We start from the raw sequence: 23778 nt of genomic DNA, 5'->3' as shown, positions 1-23778 counted from the left end.
CAAATTTCCCACTATTCCGAATACAACTGGAATCCTGACAGAACAGGACAACTGGAACAGGTACCCAGATAGCAATATGGGTGCAGTCAATTGCACCTACCACACATGGCAGGTGCACGACCTCCCCCAAAAAAACAAAAACAAAACAAAACAAAAAAAAAACAGCATTATCTCCTCACTGTTTGCTCTGGTACTGGGGAATTTAATGTTCCTCACCACGTCGCAGCAACGCGGTTATGAACCGGTCAAGGTGGCGGACATGGCTGAATGTGTGATCCCCACTGTATCACCTGCTACAGGTCCCTTTAGCCAGGATACACATATATACAGACACTACGAATTGCACAAACAAGGCATGATGGCGCAGGTTTGTTCTAGCCAGGTCATCGTGCAGTATGTGGCATAGATGAGTCGAGACGATACCTGGACACGATTTGAACATTGCTGAGCTCCTCATGTGTGTGCCGAGGCCGGAGCACACTTTCAGCATATCTTTGCCTATGTTTGGGTTGCTGTTGCTGGGTGTGCCTTGCATCATTCACATCCACATCACGACGGACACGCTGCATGCTGCCCAAGTTTCCCATTGTTGCCCGTTTGTAGTCAGTGCTGGAATGGTAGTGTGCGCGGAGTTAATGCAGTCCTTTTACAATCCTTATTCTGTGCGTCACAAACCTGGTTTTGTGCTTGGCGCATACCTTCGAATATACCAGGATCACACATATTGTCGGCACTCCCCCCATATTGCACGATGCATACATTTTATTTCTGCACAGCGCAGAATGGATTGTGACGGGCAAAAGGACGTTTCGAACATGGCAGCTTGGCACAATTTCGGCATAACGGCCATTTGCGACGTGCATACCCCTCTGCGCGGTGCGCAAGCCTTTTGAATATCGGGCCCACTATCTTGTTCTACATGTCACTGCAACACTTATGAAGTATGTGTATGGTTCTGATTAACAAAACAAAATGAATGTATTTTTACAGCTAGAAATGTAATGCTATTGTACAGCACCTTATGCAACACTAAGATGTTTTGTTTAGTGGTTTTGTTTACAAATGTGTAAAAGTCAATGCAGCTGGAACTATTGTCTATGGTTTTGAAAAAGAAACATTTAATAAAACAAAGATATTTTCTTCAACTTGTTTGCGTAGTTGATAAGCTAAAATACAATAGGTTAATTATTACTTTTTAAATCCATTCTCGTACCACTTGTCAGTGGTTTACACCGTTACTACTGGAATTCAGTACTGTAGTAGTATTATATTGTAACGTTTCAACAGGAGGCAGAAAACAGGAGAGTTTGTTTTTATTCCAAAAATTATGTTATATTATATTATTTTCGGACGCTAGTCAACTGCTCTGTCCGCTTCTCTGCATTACCACACAACCACCACAAAGTGGCATCGCAGCCCTTCTTATAGGGAATACACACACAAAAAAGTCTCAAAAAAAAAGGGGGGGGGGGGGGTGGGGTGGGGGGTGGTGGTGGTGGACGACCTATATTTTTACAGTAATTCAAAAGTATTCATACCCTTTGATGCTATGATAGTGTTGTCTACTAGTGCTAGAAATTTAAATATAATAATGCCTAATTGTAGAAAATTTTGGATTGTAGGTGAACATTCTTAGAGATTATAAAAAGGGTAGGCATAGGATGATTGCTGTCATTACCAGTAAGTCAACATGGGGAAAAAGTAAAGTGCAATCTGAAGACCTTAGGCAGAAAATTCATAAAGCTGGAGAAAGACACAAGAAGATTTACAAGCACTTGAGTATCCCAATTTCAACTATTGTTTCTATTATCAAGAAGTGCAAGACTGATGGTACTGTCACAACGCTCCCTCTGTCTGGAAGAAAGAAGCTTTTTTCATCAAGAACAAGTAGAAGAATTCTGAGGCAGGTTAATAATAAGAGATTGACTTCCAAAGATATTCAAAGTGAATTAGCTGCAATTGGGAATGGGGTTTCCATTTCAGCCATATATCGAGTATTAAATGGTGATGGTCTCGATGGTCACAGGCCAACGAGAAAGCCACTTAGAAAAAAGTCACAAGGACAAATTGCGTAACATTTGCAAAACGGCATTTGAATGATGGATATGAGTTCTGGTCGAAGGTTTTGTGGAGTGATGAAACAAAAATCGAGCAATTTGGCCATGCTGATAGTCGTTGCGTTTGGAGAAAGTCTGGTGAGGCGTACAAAGAACACCATAGCATGGAGGTGGTAATATCCTTCTATGGGGCTGTTTTTCCTCTAATGGCACAGGGAATTTAGTTCCAATACATGGTAAAATGGATTCCATAGCATACCAAAAGATACTGGCCAATAACCTGAAACCCTCCGTAACAAAATTTGCTTTAATGCGCAACTGGACGTTCCAACATGACAATGATCCAAAGCACACATCGAAATCTACTTCAGAATGGTTAAAGAAGAGTAAAATCAAGGTTCTGGAATGGCCTAGACAAAGTCCTAATCTAAATCCGATTGAGAATCTTTGGAGAAGTCAAAAGCTCATTGACAAATATCTTAATTATTTAAAAGTTTATTATTGCTAAAGGTGCCTCAACTAGCTATTAATGTCATTTTCCTCTTCAGGGTATGAATACTTTTGAATTAGCATTTTTTGAGTTCTGCAAACAATTGCTGAAATAAATAAATAAATAATTGTAGACATCTATTTCTTGTAACTTTTTCCTCATCTACAAAAGCAAAACTTTTGCTACAAAAGATTTTTCCTACAATTATTTGTTTGAGAAATTTCTAGAAATTATAACTTTCCACTGAGGTATGTAAACTTGACTACAACTGTACACAATGTGTATATACACACACACATACATACATACATACATACATACATATATACACATATATATATATATATATATATATATATATATATATATATATATATATACATACATATATACACACACACACATATATATATATATATATATATATATATAAATAAATACACACACAGATGCTCAATATCAAACTGATGCTCAACATTTTAAACGGACATCAAAAAGTGTGAAAATGTGAACAAAAATACAGGATCAACGAATCATGATAACTGTTCAGTATGAAACATGACACAGTCAAAATGAAAACATTACAAATACCAGGTATGACCTCCCTGAGCATTAACACAATCCTGGCAGCGTTGACGCATACACCTCATCAGCCTCTGGATAGACTGCTGTGGGATGTTCCACCACTCTTCCTGTGCAGGTTGTCTCCTGTTGATGGCACTGGCAATTTGGTCCCACATATGTTCTATTGGACAGGAGAAAAAGCTGACCACGGCAAGACCTCGACATTGTTTTCTTGAAGTCATGCAATTGTAATCCTACCACTGTGCGGGCTTGTATTGTCCTATTGGAAAATCGACACTTCTGGATTGGCTTGCAAGAGCGGAAAAACTGTTGCCTCAAGGACTTTGTCAATATTTTGCTGAGCAGTAAGGTTGTCAACAATCTGCACCAAAGGCATTCTTTTATTAAAGGAGATTCCTCCCCACATAATCACACTTCCACCGTCCCACTGTTTGGCTTGAACAATGCAACAGTCAGCATAAGACTCACCATAACGTCTCCACACACGTTGTCTTCCGTCAGGTCTTTATTGTGGAATAAAACACTCCACCACTCTCTCTCTGGCCCACAGAAGATGGCAATTTCATCTCTCAGCTGTCAACGTTACCCTTGAATGGATTCCGAGCATGCAAATCATTTTCATGCAGATGGCAAGCTAGTCATTCGGCTGATGTGCAGGTTATTTCTTCCTGGAATTTCTCGTGCTGTAGCCATTGCAGTCTATAAACGATTACACAGACGGATAAGTCGGATGCAACGGTCCTGGCCCGGTGTGGTGACCCTCTGCCTTACAGGATGTGGCCTGTCCCTCACAGAGACAGTTTCCTGGTTTCTCTGGACCGATTGTTGAAGCAGAACATCTCATTCTCCAGGCAACTTCTCTCATAGACAGGACACCTTCTTTATGTTTTGTGTTAGTTTGTATTTGTTGTATTATTATTTAAAAGGTACTGCCTGGTGTTTGAACGTTGTTTTGTTAGTTATTTTACAGCATGGATGGGGTTAAAATTTCCACCCATGCTAAACTCATGCAGAATGTGACCGTCTCCAAATGGATTAATTTATTACTAATCTGGAGACGGTCACATGTATAAAAATGATCAGCTTTGGCTGAACGGGGTTGGTTTGGTTCAGAGGCAAAATGGGAGACGTCATGAGTGAAATTAAATACTATAGAAAACTATTTCTACTGGTGCTGGCTTTAAACTAGCATGTTACTTGTTTTGTGTTTGTTCACCTTTTGTTTCTTGTCTGTTGGTTTTGTTCATCGTGCCTTTTTATTTGAAAAGTGTTTTGTTAAATCTCTTTATTTGTTATTAAATCGTGCACATCACACCCCAGTCCTGTGTGTCTCCTTCCTGATCTGACACCTCCCACAAGCCACCTTATTCACATCAAGTTAAAAACTAATGTTATCACTTTATCAAAACATGTCTGATCACATTGTTTATTGCGAAAACACAGCAATGGTAGGGATTATTTATATTAAAAATAATAAATAAAGTTTTTAATTGAAATGCACACAAGATTGAACTATTGAATTGCTTTTATTAGTTTTGTATTTAATTCACGAGTGTAAAGACCTTTCTTACTTTCGGGATATTTTCAACTTTAATACAGCGTTGCATATAATGACTTTGATAACGTTTTAAAAACAAATATCCACACAGATATCTCAACATGAAAATGACATGTTTGTCCCAGCACTAACACACATACACAACATATACATGTTAAAAGACCAGACCAACATGGAGGAACTGTTAAAAGTTGATATAAACTATTTGAATGCGAGGCTTACCGAGGGCTACAGTGATTTGCAATTGATTACATCCAAAGCCTTAGTTACTAGAGCTGGAAATGTAAAAGTATTTTTAAAAACTCTGCACGTGATCCAAGATAACATATCAAGACTCAAATCTTTTGTTAAGTAAACAGTCATCTTCTGTGATTCAGCCTCCAGAAAACTACATGTCAAGAAATTTTAATTTCACAGTTTGCCATTTAGGTGGGTTCCACTGTTTTGCATTTCTGACTTTTCAGATAACGAAACTAGAAGGCACAGTGGAAGGTTGGTAAAAGCACTATAAGACACTCAGCATGCCTGGGTTGACAGCTGACTGAGTGCTTCAGTGACACCTGCTTAAGGCAGCAGCTGCAGGTGTGAGATAATAAACCTTGTCTCTTCCTTTTGTGCTGATGTGATGGAAAGCAGATCTGGACCACTAAATCTTCTTTAGTGCATTAAATTATACTGCAATAAGGAGGGTTGTCGTTGAATAACAATCATCTCTAATGCGAACCTCATTAGGAATACTTAAGTATTCTTATTAATGCAGTACTGTCTTGTTACTAAGAAGGGATAAAAGAGAAGGACTAAGAACCCTTGAAGTACAATGTCATCTTTTGATGTTTAAAGAAAAGTGGTCTCTGCATTAAGGCACAGACTTCTGGATGATTAGCAGCACCCTGTTGAAAGGATTTGTAATTTTAAAAATTAAATTTCAAATAATATATATTTCTCCAATATAATTACGGTACTGTACATTATTTCAAATAGTTATGCAAACCACAAATAAACCAGATGTAAGAGAAATGTATTAAATATAGCCTGCTTCTTGTAAAGATGCCAGCATGTACCATTTGCCTTATACATTAAACTATGTGAACTTAATGTTACAAAGTTTTGAAAGAAATTAAAACAGAAAACTGTCTAAAAATGCTAAGTGTTTTTATAGTACAATACTGGCAGTGACATTGAGCTGTTTTAGTCAACAAAATGGAATAGAAGCCATGTTTTTTGAATAATTTGGCAAAGTATCAGTACTTTAAAGTGAAATACAGTAATTCCATAAATCCTACATGTTGTGTCTTGCCCATGTTATACCAAAATTGTTCACCATTTTCATGCCTTACTTTCAGGTAGTCTTGCACTTCCTAGAGCATGAAATTGTCCCCAACCTCTTTCCCGTCATTAACGAACAAGCTGCTTCCCCCAATGACTCACATGCTTTGCAGCTGGTAGTATGCACATATATTGTAGCAAATGGACTCAAGACATAGTAATTTGAGCTGTGCAGCATTAGAATGACCCATGGTGTCCTGATTTGTAACATAATGACCCAACTGAAATCTACTATATGCAGCGAATGGAAGTACAACTGGAAATATTAATGTAATTACTTAATTAGATAAAACCCATTTACATTTTTTTTGTATGTATAATCATAAAAATCTCAATATAAACAATACTAACACCACAATTGAAGTCACACTGGTATAAAAGAAAAAGCTCTTAACCCTGGCTACAGATGAGTTAAGCTTTTCATTAAATACAAACAGCTTTGCCTTTAGTCAATAAAATGCTTGAAGTAGCTTTATTTTCAATAGTTCTAGAATGAGTTCTCTCCATTGATTTATTGATGCAAGTCATTAAAGCTCTTGTAATCCAGCAATTCTGGGAGTCCACCTTTTCAGACTAACACAAATATTCTCCAAAGAGAATTCTTTTCTCCAGAATTAGCTACCAACACAAAAAGCAGAAAGGAAAAAAAACATTTAGCCAGTGACAAAAAAATAAATAAATAGTACAAGCACTTAGTTGTTGCTAGTATGATCCTTTCCAAATGTTGTTGTTCGTAACATTAGCAATTTGTTTTTCCATTTCCAAAGAAACGGTGCACACTTACAGTACTACTTGCTTTGTACTACTACTTGATGAGGCAGTGTGTTCCAGTGGTTAAAGTCCAGGGCTTGTAACAAGAAGGTCACTGGTTCAAATCCCACCTCTGTCAGTGGCTGACTCACTGTGTGTCCCTGACCAAGTCACTTAACTTCCTTGTGCTCCATCCTGCGGATGAGGTGTTAAATCAATGTCCCACTGTAAGTGACTGCATATAATGCACTGTTCACAGCATACCCCTGTAAAGTGCTGTAAAATGGTCCACTATGAAAGGTGCTATATAAAAATACAGATATTATATTATTATTTGTGAACATCACATATTTTGACAATATATTTCTTCAATGAAATAAAACATCAGTATGTAAGCACAGAGGGAAAATATTTGGGTGAAACCATTACAGAAATTAATTTCGACCAAGAACCTCACTCCTCATCAGACTGAAAATACTACACAACTTTTAATATAAAAATAAAATTCAACGAGGCTTGGATGGTTACTATAAAAGTCACTCAGTCCAATGAAGAGTTAATTTTAATATTTCAAATCTTAGACAACAAAATATACAGTTGCCGTATAAAGGTTATTTAATTCAGATATGTTGGTCTTAAATGTAAAAAATAAATATATCTTTCCATGAACAATTATTTTGCAGAATGCTGCTGTTTTTGCAGAGCTTGCTGTAATCTACCTGGAAGAAAAATCTTTACTATTTTCTGTTTGAAATCAGATAGCATTGATTCTAAACAGTTAACATTAATTTGTGTTCTTGCAGATCATAAAAAAACAAGCGTAGCAAACCTCCAAATCCCTCAGGACAATTTAAATCCTACTTTAAGTGACCATAAGGTGTACTGACTTATCACAGAATGACCAATATGAGATCTATAGAAAATGGAAGCATAAACAAGTCCTCAAGCAATGTTTTTTCATTTATTTATGTTTTTTTTCTGACTTGCAATATCCTGAGTAACACAATGTGCTGTACAGCAAAGGCCTGCTCTTCCCATCATTTCCCCAATCCTACCTACAGAATTCTCCTCTTGCTTTAGAATATCCATTGCAGAGCAAGTCAGTGGACAAATAGCTTATACAGTACTTTACTACATGACCAGCACAAGCTAATTCTTACAACAGATTAGTGTTATGATCAGTAGCAAGGGAACCGTTTCTGATCCACTGATTCTGGCAATGTTAGTGTCATTTTGAAGCTACGCAGTCCTTATTGTTTTGAAGATGGTCTCCAAGAAAACACAGATCATGAAATTTCTAATGTAGGACAAGTCAAGTATACCTATAGGTGCCACAAAACAAACAGTAAGTTTGCTACACCCAATAAAATGAACTGCTAACCATATTCTGTAATGGCTTGGAATCTGACCTCTATTTTCCTTTATTACTTTTCACATTCATTTGACAAGAGTAATATGTAAAACAAAAAAAATGGTGTACAATATTTGGATACAAGTGTACAATGTACTGCAAAAAGGTAGAATATATGAGCTGGTATAGGGAAGTGGCATGCAATGTAATTGGCAAAGTATTTTCAAGCTTGTGTAAGGTTGAGAGAATCAAATGTAACAGCTGCTACAGCATGCTGGAAACTTCAATCAAAGGTTTAAATTGGAAAAAATGATTTTTGGATTTATACTGCTCGAGAGAACTGTCAGCTACTTGTTTTACCTGCAGGAGAAACTGAAGATTCCGGAATTAATGGTGGGCTGGTTGGACTTGGAGCAGGCTCCCTCATGCGATTGATAACATTTTCTGAGAGCTGTGGAATAAAAGTACACAAGCGTTTAGGAAAATTCAATATTTAGCCCACTGCTTGTTATGTGTGTTACAGTATGGAGCCCACCCTCCTGCATTGTAAAGTAGGCTAATATTTTGTGTAACAAGGTTATACAGCCAAATGCCTTCCTTAAGGAACATTTTCTTGCTTACATTTTAAAAACTCAAAGAGTGATTTCCAGAGTCCTTAATATTGCTGTAACACACAGCGTAGAATGGGTCAGTTGCACAAAACTAAAAACAAGGGGTTCCCAAGTGGCTCATCCAGTTAAAGCGCTGCCGCAGGGAGCGCAGGAGGAGTCACACAGCTTGGACGGCGCCAGTTAGCGTCAGGGCTGTGATAAAGAGGCCAAACTTCGCTGGAGACCCCAAGGGAGGTATCACATTGGCTCTGATACTCCCAGAGTGGGGGATGGGAAACCAGCAGGAATTGCTTCTCGTCATTGCACAACAGCAAACCCTACTGGCAACCGAGAACATTCAGAGTGAATAAAAAGCAGGGCTGATCTCTGTTCTCCGGGATCAGTAACCCGTCCACCTCTGCTCTGGAATGCTTGCTGAATCTGGCGTTAGGCTTGTGAGATCGGAGGATGCTTCCAAATTGGGGGGGGGGGGGGGGGGGAATAAAATAAATAATTGGTTACTAAAATTTATATAAACTATTGCAGGGCCATTTCATAAAAAAATATATATATTTATACCAAACTTACAGTAGGGTTATACAGACGGACAGATGGATGTACAGACTGACAGACATACACATACAGTCAGCGCTGCAGATAAGGTTTTGGGTTTGGGAGTCACTTACCCTCTAATTTTAACACAGACAGTAAAATGTATTTTCTGGGGGTAAAATGCAACATTATCTTGAAGTCATCTCAATAAATACTGTATAATCTTTAATGGTAATGGGGTAGGCATTAGAAAGGAGCATTCCATTTTAACTGCAATGTTACTTTGAACTACTGTACAACCACACATGTGGTTGTACAGGGTTCTTTATCGGCTCAGCGCATTTTTTTTCGAGGTATCACACTGGCTCTGCAAATCAATTATATTACTTATATTTTAACATGAAATTCTTAAACTCTGTGAACATGTTAAAACTTCAACATAAAGCCATACAGATAAATAAAATAAGGAAATGCATTAATAGGTTATAAAATAGTTCATTTAATATTATAGGCACCTTTTTTTTTTTTTTTTTTTTTGTGGTTGCCTCCAACGATGGTTCTAGTTGGATTTGTAGCTGAGCTGGGGTGTTTACGGTTCAATCTGTGTAGCTTCGAATTTCTTATTCTTACCGCGATTGGCTACAAAGACAACAGGGCTAGCCAGTGATTGGATAATATTTGTTGGGTGGGTTTTTCTACTAGTTTCCCAGTAACTGAAAACATTGTATTCTGGGAGATGTAGTTGTTAATGGAAGTTTCAGGGGAGGCAAACAAGCTGTGCAGCAAAATTGTTTTATGTATTTTTAGGCATTAAATAAAAATTAGTGCGTATTTCTGATTTTTTAATGTGTAAAAACAGCAGGTATGCAGCTTATCTTAACCGCTGCATATAATATTTTGCAAGCCAAATAAATGTTTGCAGCAAGTTCCATCAAAAATGTGCAATTGCTTTTCTAGATGAATGTAAAATGTGAACACATGTACATATCTGTGCACATATGACCACCTCCACTATATCCCTGTTGCCTAGAATTTCATCCTCTGCGAGCGATAATAAACACTGTGCTATTTACATGGAGTGTCACCTACATATTATTCAATTTTAGATATTTAAGGAGTAAACAAAGATTATCTCCTTCCTGTAACTTTTAAGGTGAGCACTATTAACATTTATCTGTTTTAGGATTTCTATTTTGGGGGTTTCACCCCATGGTCAACAGGCAAAAACTTTTTAAAGGGGTAACTTTTACATTGTACAGACTTTGGAACCCTGAAGCAGTTTCCAATAGCGACACCTAACACAAGTCTCTACCTCAGTTTTGAATTAAGGCCGAGTCACCCATCAACCAACTTTACCTCTCAATAACTTTTCTTTTGGCCTGGAACAATCCCAAGTGCCACATTTTGTGTAAAGATGGTACAGTTTTAATATCCAATATGTTTTCAATAATTCTCATGGGATGGCCCTGCAGGAGTAAAACACACACTCCACCTCTGGTAATCTTAATCTTCTGAAATCCCATGTTTCTAGTAATGAAAACATCTCTTAGATATGATATTTTTGAGCTCTTAAAGTTTGAAAATCATGGCAGTGATCACATTTTCAATATTCAATACAATGGTGCAACACACTATTAACAAACTTCATATATGGTAACACCTGCAGTCTTGACCTTCAGTCAACAACAGAGGATGCACTTTTTAAAGAACAAATAACCTACATTTCGTTATGAAAGCAACAATTTAACCATTCCCAAAACTCTACCGTGCCATTCTAGTAGTTACAATAAATAAATAAATAAAAAAGTGTATGCCAATTCTGGATTGTATTACCCTCTTTTCTGTTTTGCATTTATTTTAAATGAGACTGATACTGTGATGTCATGGGTAGGGGAAGTGTGTGCTTGAAGTACATGTCTTGACTCCATGACTGCTCTATCGCTTATTAAACTTCGTGTTGTTACTACTAACCCGAACAAAAGCAGTCAAATGATACAACACACAAATAATATCATAACTGAACAGTCCTGGACTAGAATTCAAATTTGTTTCAAATGGTGGGATGGGTATATTAATCCGTGTTCTAAATTAGTTAGCCACTCACCCTAATGCCCTTCACCACTGTTATGTTGTCATTCTCGTCCGCTTCAAAGGAGACCCGCCGAGTGCTACTGTTGCCTCCCATATCTGGCGCAAGCAACACCTGGTATTCTATCTGCTTTATCAAACCGCTATTATTAATCCCATATAAATCGAAAAGATTTTGAACTGATATTAACTACTCCCCATCTCCACAAGGCCGCACGACAGAGCAATACACACTGCACGATTTCTCAGCGCTGCTTGCCCTTGACACACCTACTGCCTATAACAAGCGTTTTGATTGGATAATGGTAACCCCTCTTATTTAAAGTTCCCTGCCACTGGCTGGCGATTACTATGGAAACTGTGAGACAAATTATATTTGAAGATAAGTTTTGCTAGCTATAAGCAGCACGCTGCTTTGTTTGTTTTAGTTATTGTGCGTGCATTTGTGGTGCACGTACAAAAGTGGGAAGCTGGTCGTCCAACTCCAAGTCTGTCCGCCAAGTTTCACGCTGTAACCGCGATAGGGGCCTTGATTTTGCACCAGTCTTCATCATTTTATCATACATCCCAAGCCTCTTGTATAAATATAAGTTTCAAGTTGCATCAGGCTATATATATTCAGATCAACTTTATATTAGAACCAGGGAACGGGAATTTTAGTAGGAATGGTGAATTCAGTACTGCGCCGGGAAATGGGAAATGTGGTAAGGTACAGACAGTACCTTTGTAATTCTAACAGCGTTTTGAAGTTATGAATTATATTAAAAAAAACAACAACAAAAAAAAAAAACATACAAAATCTAATAATCATTAACTGAAACAAAGATTGACAATTAATACTACATTTATTAATAAAAATAGTTCTATACAATAATACAAAATATTGGCCAACTGAGAGAGCGGTCAGAAAAGTTATTAAAGTTATTACGTTCGGTTCAGTAAACTTTATTGTTTATTACAGTCAATACACATAGATTACTTTTATTTTACTGTCCTAGCCTGTAAAAGGTTTAGAATGCGTTTCACTGTAACCTTGGCTCACCAGTTTCTGAGAACATTCTATGCCTGCAGACAGTGATTATTATCAGTGACACAAAAAAGTTCACAACTGTTAGAAATGTATATTCCGGGAGTTGTATGTTAAATGGGGATTCTGGTGGTGCTGTTGTAAATATGTGATGATTTAGCATTCATGTTTATCGCTTCAGATTCGCTGTTGATATTCTGTGTTCCATGCTTATATGTACTTGTAAAAAACAATTTTTAAGTGGTACTGAACCAAATTCGTTGCCGTTCAATTTTGAAAATTTCTGAAAAATTGCATAAATATATGGTAACTGGTGGTATCTCCTGAATTTACAATATAGACACTGAAGAAAACTCTCAGGAAACCAGTGCAAGGATTTGGGTACTGGAGTGATATGGTGAAATCCTGGTGAAAACAAAATAATGTGCCTGTTGCAGACAGGACATTCACAAGCATCTGAACAATTAATTACCTTGCATAAGTACACTAGGTGGAAGGAACATGGAAGATGTTATTGATAATAGTGCTAAGGCACCTCTTTATTTGTAGGCTCTGCATATTAATAGGGGAAAGCGTGTTGCGGACAGGACTCACAAAATCAGTTTTTTGTTTGTTTTAAATATGTAGATCAACATGCGATTTCGTGTGAATTCAGAGATCTGAGGTGCAAGACAACTTTATACACGTTATCAGGATATCCATGTTTAATAATATAACACAATAAACTGTAATATTTTGCATGAACGGCAGCAAAAATACATTAAATGTTTTTTTAAGATAAACACCGTGGTGTGAGGCTATTGAAATAAATCCTAAATAGAATACATAGCATCCCAGCTCCATTAAAGGATACATAAGGACCTTTATATTTTATTGTGTTACATGCATTCCCTACCTCAAGATGGAGTCTCATGCACCAGCATGGACCTCTCAGAACTACATTTCCCATCATCCTCCTGCTCACTGGTAAATCCATCTCAGTTACATATGTGAGCAGGACGATGATGGAAAATGTAGTTCTGAGAGGTCCATGCAGGTACATGTGGAGGTTGCTGCAGACTCTTCTCCGGGTGCGCCAGAAAAACTGAAGCACCCTCAAGTTCACAGACTTTTTGATGCAGCACAGTGGTCGTAGTTGTTGGTTATACTTTCAGCCAGTCTGCGGTACTGCTGGTGTTGACTTGTGACTAGGGTTCCCTACAGGCTCCATAATCCCGCAACACTGAGCCAGGATTTTAAAATTGCCCGTCTCATGAATGAAGTGACTGTGTAAATTGGCTCATATATATTTCTATGAGCAGCAAACAAGAAAAACTGATCAGCTGTTCTCCATACTGCCTCCGATCAGACGCACCGAACAGCTGAGCAACGTTACTGATTTGATGGGGAAAGTAATTGCATACAGAAAATAAATAGCGGCGTTAACGTATTAGTGACTCAGATATACAAAATAACAATACAAATAAAAAATACATTGTATGCATTATTATTGTTGTTATTATACAAGTGGTTGCTGGGTATGGTAGCCTATGTAAGCACCAATATTAATTTGGGCAAAGGTTCATTACGCTTTAATTTAATTCAGTTTAGAGGCAAGTTAAAAATCCTGCTCTGTTTTTCTCTTGTTCTATCGCGCTTCACTGGCTTCCAGCGACAAATGTTGGATTTTTTTTGACACCTTCCGACCCTGTGCGTTTTGCGGTCGCAGACACACAAGGCAGTACGACTTTTTAAAAAAAGACACAGCTCGCGGCAGTGCGGATGATGTCATTCCGACCGTTGGTGACCACTGTCTGAGACCAAAAATTAGGTCGCAGTCGGAAGTATAAACCAGTTTCTCACCAACATTGGCAAAGGGCCAAGCTCAATCTGTAAAATATCCCTATAGTTGCATTCTCTAAAGGCTCTTTCCTTTTCATGCCATTCGCCCGGTAATTCCACACTCAGGTATAAGGACACTGCTGACTTTTTTTAAAAAGTATTGTTATTTCTCATTGATATCAGGAGAATACTTTGACACCCATGATCTGCATTCCATGCTATTGACTATGCCATACAGGTGTGGTAGAAGCAGGGGGCGTGTTGAATGGGGGCAGTTGGAAGGGGCTTTCAGCAGGGGTATGAGTAAGGGATACACATGTGCAGACTGCATCCACAGGCAGCGTTCTTGGCTGGCTCCATACTGAGATTCCTGTGTTCGGGGCTTCTGAATAGTGTTTTCAGCTTTGTGGGTTTGGTTTACAGTCCACACTTCTGTAAATATGTTTATGTATAGTGTAAGGAGCAAGGGTCAGAGCTACTCAGAACACCAGCTGACAGGTGTTTCTTTAAAATAGAGTGCAGTTTGATGCTACAGAGATATTTTGTCTGTCTCCTTCATGTTGACACTTATCCAGTTAGCAAGTCACTACAATATATTTTTAATTTATATGTTGAATAGTCCACACTATCCTATGGTCCATTGGTTCATTTCTCCATTTAGTAGCTCATTTACATATTTGTAGGGGTGGGCATGCAACTTCGGGGGTGCCAATGCTACCGATGTTGAGCTTTGATTCTGCATTCCATGTGCAGGTCACATTTGAGTGCAGACTCGTCTGAAGAATAATGGTATGTACTGTACACCAATGATAGCTGCTTGGCAGGGTATTGTTAGTAGTCCATTGTTATGTAGTATTCCAATTCTGCGCATTCCCGTGTAGCTCTTGTGCATTTCTGCTATATTGGTATTGAATGCGTAGGTGGTTTTGCGAGGCACAATGACATTTGTGAATTTAGCAAAAAACTACTATTTTCCAACTTCGCACAACTGTTTTGTGCCATGTTGGAAAATATCAATTTTTGTGAAAAAGCATTTATTTTTACAAGGCACAAATTTTGCGAGGGTATTGCTCATCGCTTTTAATAGCTGGGCCTAGATCTTCATACTGTCCAAGTTTAAGGACTTAAAAATCTGGTCACCTTACTCTTATTAGCCTTATTGACATTATTACTGGTCTGACTTTTCATGTTGATTTAGGATATTTAAATTGTGCAAACACAATGCAAGATAAACTGCATCCTGCTACCTGTGCTCCAGGTCAGGTGATCTGATTGCAACAAGACCAATGGAGTGAGTCTGAACTACAACACATGTACAAAATAGAAGCAAAGAAACACAAAATCTTCAACAGAATGAAAAAATAACCAGTGTTAATATTTCCAGTGCTAATCAGTGGTAAGAAATACATTTTAAAAGTTAAAAAACTTACAGGATACAAGACAGGATGCAACTGACATGATACAAAAGGAGGAAAGAAAACAGTGGAAGGACAGGGGCTGATTTTTGAAGAACAGAAAGCATATGATCTATAAAGATAATTTTTGTAGGCTTCTTTTGTCACGTACACAGTAGGGATCTAATAACGTGTGGCTTAATCATCCGTTTATAGAAAAATGTGCACTGTACAAGGCAGACCCACATAAATGTACACAGATTGCTCAAGTAAATCCAGATTTCTATTGTTTTTGGTAATAGGTTTTCAAAAAGTATACAAAGAAGTGTCTGTTACAATCTTAGCAAACAGCATGATAAATTCAACTAGGAATATATTACATCCAGAACAGCACTGTATGGCCAGATATAATATAATACAATGTTTACTGAGCACCAGAAAACTCTAGGGAACATAAGTTTAACAAAATGAGTTGGTACATGAGTACTAGTGCTGTGTGCCAAACATATTCACAATATTCAGGCTTTTCTACACCTCATACATCAGAATGTGGAATAATTGAGATACAGTACCAATATTTACGCGTAGGGTGTTTATTAGTGCTTTGTCAATCAGGAAAATGTCTTCAGACTGGGCATTTTAAGTGTAGTCAAATTATCAAACAGTACACAAATTATAGCAAGTAAATCATTTACTGAAACTTAAAATACTCTGGCTCCAATTTTGATGAACGCTAAAAAATGTGCAAACACGAGCACGTCCTGCCATGTCTCCCATGTTGTGATTTTAATCAGAGAAAAGGCTGTATGCTAGCACTGAGCAATGCATTGCACGTGGGAGGTAGAAATGGTTAGCAAATCAAGAGAAACCGACTGCCTTGATGTGGAACACTTCTTACATGCATGCCTTTTGTGTTTTTTTCCCCGATAATAATAAAATACACATTGTTTCCATTATACAGTAGTAAACATCCCACCACAGAAGCTTACTGAGGTACAGTGCAGAACTTGTATCTGTACGATTTGGGGCGTAATGAACATTAGGCTGTGAAAAATATAGATTTGTAACAAACTATATATATATATATATATATATATATATATATATATATATATATATATATAATAAAATCACACACCATACTTCACTAGCAGCTTTGATGGAAAGTTTGCATCTGGTTGTATTTTATTGAACTTCCAATAAAAAGTGGTACAGCCCAATGTTGATCACAGGGTAAGGCACTAACGCTAAGGCAGAGGTCATTAGTGCCTGATAATGTGGCGCTACGTGGGCATAAATGGACACAATCAGACTTTGTCTTGTGAAGCCTGGTGATTTTAGTACCATGCTTGCCTTGAGTTTTTATACCTGCACTTCTGCAAGGTGTTGGCTAAACATTTGAGAAATGTTTAAGTTGACTTGATGTAACCCATCCAACCCATTATTTTAACCCCTACATAAATATTTGTTCATACACTTTAGAGTACATTATTCTTTTCAACAGATAAACCTGAACAGATAAAAATTTAATCAGGAGAGAAAATGTACTCTCTATGAGCTGTTTCCGGAGGAAAATAAACTAAGTAAATGCGTCTTATGTTTCTTAGCCAAATAATAATTTCAGTTTCACATGTAGAGTACAATGCTGTGCAAATCCGCTAGTATTAGAGACAAAGCGACATACAGTAGCACGTAGTAAACGGTAACCAATGTTTGTAATTCAGTGGAGGAGGCCAAAACCATAAACAATAATGCAATAGTCAATAACAGGCATAATGTATTGCTGAGCCACATTTTCCTTCACATTGAAAGATAGACCCTTCTTATTTCTGAAGAGCATGGTTAGTTTTTATTGATCTGAAGCAAGGTCGTCTATATGATCTGTAAATGAAAGAGACAGATCTAACTAGAAGCCAAGGTGTATTTTGTTACTCCATTGGATTCCAAATACTGTTACCTGTTTCAAGGAAACCATTTATAAATTCAGATTACAATGTATCTTAATCAAGTGCCACAAAAGCTCAGTAATACAAAATAATGTCTGTGTCATCAGTGAAGAGGCATATGTTGCCAGAATAGCAAGATGTCAATAAAAGAAAAAAAGAAAGGAGTAAGTATTGATTTTCGTGGAATACCATTAATCAGAGTCAAGATGAGAATTCACTTTTTCTAAAAGGAAGCTTCTGAGTCTGATTCAGGATAAGCTTTTTTCACACATGCAGATTTAAACAGTACATTGGCTACTGTAAGTGTAAGTTTTCAGCACTTACCATAGAGTAGTTGGTTTACTCGTTGATTAACAGTCTACATGTTCTTATGGCATCGATGAAGTCATTTTGGTTAGGGAGATAACTTGAAGACAAAGACACCTTTTTTTGCCTTGAAACTTTTACCATGATAAACTTGCATAATGATTTTGCAGTTTTACTGTACTTTTCCCATTCGTATTCTACACATTTATCATAGTTTACCACAGTTCTCTTACTCTTGTACATGCTTTCACATATTCTTTTATGAGGGATAAATCAGCCTTACCTCCTTTTGATGTCGGTCAGTTATTATTTATATAAATAATGTATTAAAAATAAAAAAAAAATGTGCACGAATATACCAGAAGAAAATATAACTGTCAAGACTCTAACATATGACCTTTACAGCTTATCACTGCAATGATGGCTGAAAAAGGAAGATAACTTTAAAATTAAAATGGGCCAGAGAGCACACTGAACAGAAAATGAGGCCTTAGGCCAGGGGCGCAACCAGGATTTTCCTTAGTGGGGGGCGGGGGGCTTGAACCCCCCCCCCCCCCCCCCCTTAGGCAATATAAATTACAAAACAACATAATTGTTTCTCTTTCACAAAATACACAGATTGACCACAATGTTATCTCTTCTTTCCTCAGAACACATCAATCAACATTTTTGCTGGATCACACTTTTCTTAAAATCAATGTTATTCTATTTAGAAGAGCAGGAGTTCAGATAAGTTGCTTCTGTTGTGTAAAAGTACAAAATTGTTTTAATGTTGCTACATTGACCCCGCGTGATATTAACCACTTAAAAGGGACTTTACTGAAGTTTAAAAGCAACTTGTATCATGAGTGAATACATCCTTTTACCATGTAGACAGATGTCACTTCCCATCATGTTTCATATATACACCAAGATGCATCTTTGACTCATGGCTGTTGCAACTCAAATCTATTATTAGTTCAATATTTCTCCCAAGTGGGTGTGGCAGAGATAGAATGATTCTTGGTGATAAATCTCCCTCCTGACCTGTGAGGGCACTGTGTAAAGGGAACAAAGTGCCCCGGACTGGATGGCCAGACCATCTGTTCCCAGGGTGAGGCGGAAGGTGGCCAGCTAGAAACGGGGCGGAGCTACGATACACTAAATCATCGACCCGGAAAGGAAACAATGTGGCAGCTGCAGATTGGAGGAGCGGCTGCAATCGTTAACCAAGGGGACGTGATTGACAGTATATAAGGGTGAAGCGAGGTGATCTCTTCCTTTGTTATGAGTAACACTAACTCGGAAGGATAACCGTGTTATATATTGTGAGTGTTTTGTTTGTTTTGTCATGGCTAATTATATACTTGTTTGTTGTTATTAGGTGGCTAACACGATCCTGAGCTGTCGCTACAGGCCAGCACAAACCCGGACATCACTGCACTTATTTCGCGATTAATTGTATTTGCACCACTTGCACTACAGCACTCACTTTGGACTTATGACCGTGTTTGTATATTCTGTGTATTAAGGACTGTTTTTATTATTTCAGGACTGAACCCCTTGGTCTCACTGAGCAATATGCATCGTTGTGTATTGTCAGTTAACTTTATTATTCACTGGTCTCAAGTGACTTTGGATTGCAAAATAAACCATAATTTCACCAGTAACACTGATGTTGTATTCTCTTGAGCACTGCTCACTATGGAGTATTTTATGCATGTACACGCTGATTTTGGCTATGAAGATTGACATTTTCGAAAGTTCTTTTTTTTTTTTCAGGCTGATATTTCCGTTTGATTTTTCGCTTCATATAACAGCTGAACTGTTATAATGAGCGCTTTGATTAAAGTTTTTTTTTTTTTTAAAAGCTATAATAACCAAGGATTTAAAAAAAAAAAAAACTTCCCAAGCTGTCAGTGATGACTGTTTTCCTCACAATGTTTTTGCCGTACTTTTCAGGGCATGTGTTGCTATGCTGTTCTGATTTAGGAAACAAAGTTGGCCGTACCAAAGCAGATAACTCAACTCATAGTAATTATGGGGTGGGGATATTTAAATGTCAGTGTCTGCCTAGTATTAGAAAAATAACGACTCTGAATATCATTCTTTTGCTGTTCCACAATGTAGTCACATGACGACGTCACAGTCATGACTGTGGAGTCGATTTACACGTGCATGTAAACCCAGCCACAGTTTTTATGTTAGTTTTGTTGTTGTTGTTGTTTTTCCAGACTATCTTAGGTTAGGAAGGAACATTGGCTGGGGATAGTTTACTCCATTATGATATAGTGTCCTCTACTGGCATGATTCTTGCCCCCAGGTTTTGTTGCTTTTTGTAGGTGAAATAAGACAATTGACTTAACATTGGAAACAGAGGTTACCTGTTGATCTTCAAACCTCCTGATTGGTATGAGGGTTGAATTGATAATCTAAAATGTTGAAGGAAAACAAGATTAAAATAAGATTTAAAAAAAAAAGATCAAAAGAATCTATAGATATACACAGGTTGCTTCCTTGTTATTCTGTTGCCTGTACAGTATGTCACACATATACTTGTGCATGCAGTATATGTGGGTCACAGATGACCAGCTAGGGCCCTTCCAAACCAAGTGTGTGTTAAACGCCCATTCCAGTTATTTCATTGAATCAATTGTACGTTCATACAGGTCCCAAGGCAGGTTCCTGTTAAACCTGGTGTAGAATGACCCATCTCTGATGAGCTCCCCAATTAGGTATATTTTCATCCTCTAAAAAGAAAGGCTGATCTTATTACTGCTGGTCTAAAACTTCTAAAGCGACTCTAACACAGATCTGCCATTAATACGGAGTTAAACTGGCGGTACTTAAATTGTAAGCTTAATTGTAACTAATGACTAAACCAGTTTTATTTGAACAGTGCATACTGTCTATTTAAGAAAACAGCATGAAATATAACTTTCACTATTTTTCATTAAAATATTAACAGAATCCAGGTACTCGACATGAGCATATGTTTGAGATATTAACTTACTAAAAGGTGTTGTGACTGTGGTATGGTTAGTTATACACAATTTTATCTGCGGCACACCACAAAATAATTCCACAACTATTTCACATTTTGCATTTCCATTAGCTCCATATTTAAAACATGCACTACACTAGGTTAAAGAAATAACACTTTCCTTTTCTTTTCACTTTAGCAGTGTAAGTCAACTTTCTGATGTATTTTAGTCAAAGAAAGCATGTGGCACATGGTTACACTTACCCTTTCATGTACCCATCATAACAGATGACAGCTAGGTTTAGAAATACACATAAATACATTAGAGGCAGCAATGGTGACAGCTTGTTCTAGTCCACTGTAATTTCATTCAGCAAGGAGTGATAGCCAACTGTGTCAAATTCACCACCTGTGTACTTTTGTGCTTGGTCTACTACAAAAAACAAAACAAAAAAATAAACCAGTTCTTATCTCCAGGGTAGATTTTAAATTCACTTAAGTCATCAGGAGTGACTGTTATGTGGAGTGGGTGTTATACAAAGTTAATAATAATAATAATAATTTTGGTCTACTTTTGCTAGTCTTACTTTACTTGAAAAACGTCTTAAATGGTGCAAGTAAATTCCTACTTGGTTTGACTGAATGAGCACAAAAAGCTTTATATGAACTCTGAAAATAAATTTTAATAAAGAACGACACGTTTTTAAATAATAAAACCATTCTAGCGTACTACACTAAAGTGAAACCACGATTTTTTAATTCTGAAGTACCACTGCTTCCGATTATTACTAGCGCTTAATAATACTAACATCATTTTATTTAGAATTGGTGTTGAAGTTAAACCCGTTCATGGCCCCGCAGCAACACAAACTTAATTCCTTATAAAAATAATAATAATAAAAAAAAACGTCTGGTTCTCTCGTCTTTTTTTAATGACCATAACTGAATTAACACTGGAACTACCGGGCGTACATACATACTTGCATTACAACTACCGCAGCGTTCTTTTTTACGTTCTATTAAAATGCATGTAAAACTACTGCACCGTCGGACGCTGCGAGACTGTTCTGTGTTAAATGTAGTCAAAACAGCGTGTTTATTTTAGCGTACCAAACATAGTGTTTACCTTTAACTCCAATTTCCTCACGTGTATTTTCCCATAATTTCTTCGTAAATCAGAGTTTTGATATTATTGTTTGTTTTCTTTCAGGATTTTGTCTGCGACATTGTTTTTCCTGCTTGTTTTACACGTGAGGGAAACCTGTTACAGCACGAGCAGTGACACGAGACTTGGGTGTGGGAAGGGGATTTAAGATTGCAAATGGTGGGCTAGAGTGGTTTTAACAGCTCAGAGATGACTTTTGACATGCTGCGGGAGCTTACGACACTATGAAGCAATAGATAATAGTGGCCGAGATTTGTTTGTTTGGCTGTTTTACTTTGTTATTTATTTTGTTTGAGTGTTTTCTGTTTACCCTTTTATTTTGTGCCTGAGTTCGAGACGGTTAGCTATTCAATGGTAATTTCCGTTTCCAAGCAATAGCTGATTTGATAAACTACTATTCAGTAACTTAAGACTTGCTGTGCACTACTGCGTTGTATTGGTCTATTCATTTAAACTAGAAAATAAGTATTTTAAAATAGAAAATAAGAATTTTTACAACTGTTGATGGAAAATTGACGTCTGAAAATGTCTCCTTTAGCTATTCAAAACAAGCCCGAAGCTCTCAAGTTCAGCAGCGCTAAGCCAAACCCACTGTTTTACTATGACAGTCAAAATGACAGCTGCGGTTCTAGGTATAACGTATTATATCTCCAAAAGTTTCTGCAACCCTGGGTCTACTGATGGTTTGAGTTGTTAATATATATATATATATATATATATATATATATATATATAATATATAAAACAGCACAGGTGCCTAACTGCCAAAACAGCGGAGAGAAATGCATTTTAAAAAAAGTGATGCGCCAAAAAGACCGCTCCAGTAGTTCAAGTGTTAATACATAATAAAAACAAACTAAACTGACAACTACCTAGCCTATATTATTTAATACGTATTTGTTTTGTAGTCTCCAGATCAAAACTGCCCAACATCTTGTTGCAGACACGCTGCTGCTAACGTCAGCTGTAAACAGTGCAGTCATCGCAGACGGGTCAAACCAATGTTCGTGTAGGGTGAGATAGTTTTTTTTTGTTGTCATTACATTTTAAGCTTTTTAAAGGCAAAACCATAAGCAACATAATACTGTCTACTGAGCAAAAAAGTTAAGCGGCAAAATGTATACCGATATTGCCTCCACTCTGCTCTATGGGTTAGGCGCCTACGGTCTCAATCAAGTTAGTTAAAAAAATCAAGTGACTACAAAAACATTTTTGCGGTTTTCCACCATATAAATACATACCCCCTCGCTTTTCTGGAAATGGTTAGGCAATAACGTGCATGCCTTCGTACTAAATGCGTTAATTAGCAACCACCGACAATAGAAATACAATCAGCAGAATCAGACAAGGAAACAGACAGAAAAAAAAAAAAACCACGAAAGTCTTAAACAATATATGGTGCAAAGTTTTTCAAGGCATTTTTTTCCATGGTCTGGAAATCGCCGTTTTAAAATCCCATGTCTTTTCCATTATTAGAGTTTTGTCCTTTCGCCTGCAAGGTCATTGTGCCTAACATCTTAACGGAACATAAACAACCAATTACCAATTGGTTAGGGGGGGTGGGGGGTGCGCCACTGCCCTATACTAATTGAATAACTCAAACACCACTGAAATACTCCTTTTTGAATTGACCAACAATTTTAATATGGCTCGTTGAAAGCTTCTGTTTTACAGGAAGAACCACAACTCCCAACATGCCTTGCAAAACGACACCTCAACCAGGCTTGTTGGGCAAGACTACAGTAACATTTCATTGGACAGGTATTCTTTGCTGATTGGTTCCCTGCGTAAAGCAGGGTAGCTTGTTTCT

General features: G+C 37.4%; 1 protein-coding gene across 2 annotated transcripts in view; it reads right to left on the bottom strand.

Moving 5' to 3' along the window:
* Nucleotides 1-11618, bottom strand: part of chchd3a (coiled-coil-helix-coiled-coil-helix domain containing 3a) — a 72671-nt gene extending 61053 nt beyond the window's left edge. For both annotated transcript variants that reach the window (XM_041254694.1, XM_041254695.1), the window contains exons 1-2: nt 11364-11618; nt 8478-8568 (exon numbers count right to left, since the gene is read on the bottom strand). In XM_041254694.1, coding sequence (XP_041110628.1) covers nt 8478-8568; nt 11364-11444 — 172 coding nt within the window. In that variant the 5' untranslated portion in view covers nt 11445-11618. The remainder of the gene's footprint in view (nt 1-8477; nt 8569-11363) is intronic.
* Nucleotides 11619-23778: the final 12160 nt, after the last annotated feature.

The sequence above is a fragment of the Polyodon spathula genome, chromosome 7, assembly GCF_017654505.1.
Source record: "Polyodon spathula isolate WHYD16114869_AA chromosome 7, ASM1765450v1, whole genome shotgun sequence".
Lineage (NCBI taxonomy): Eukaryota > Metazoa > Chordata > Actinopteri > Acipenseriformes > Polyodontidae > Polyodon > Polyodon spathula.
The sequence above is the reverse complement of the archived record's forward strand: the minus strand, read 5'-3'. Positions and strand labels throughout refer to the sequence as shown.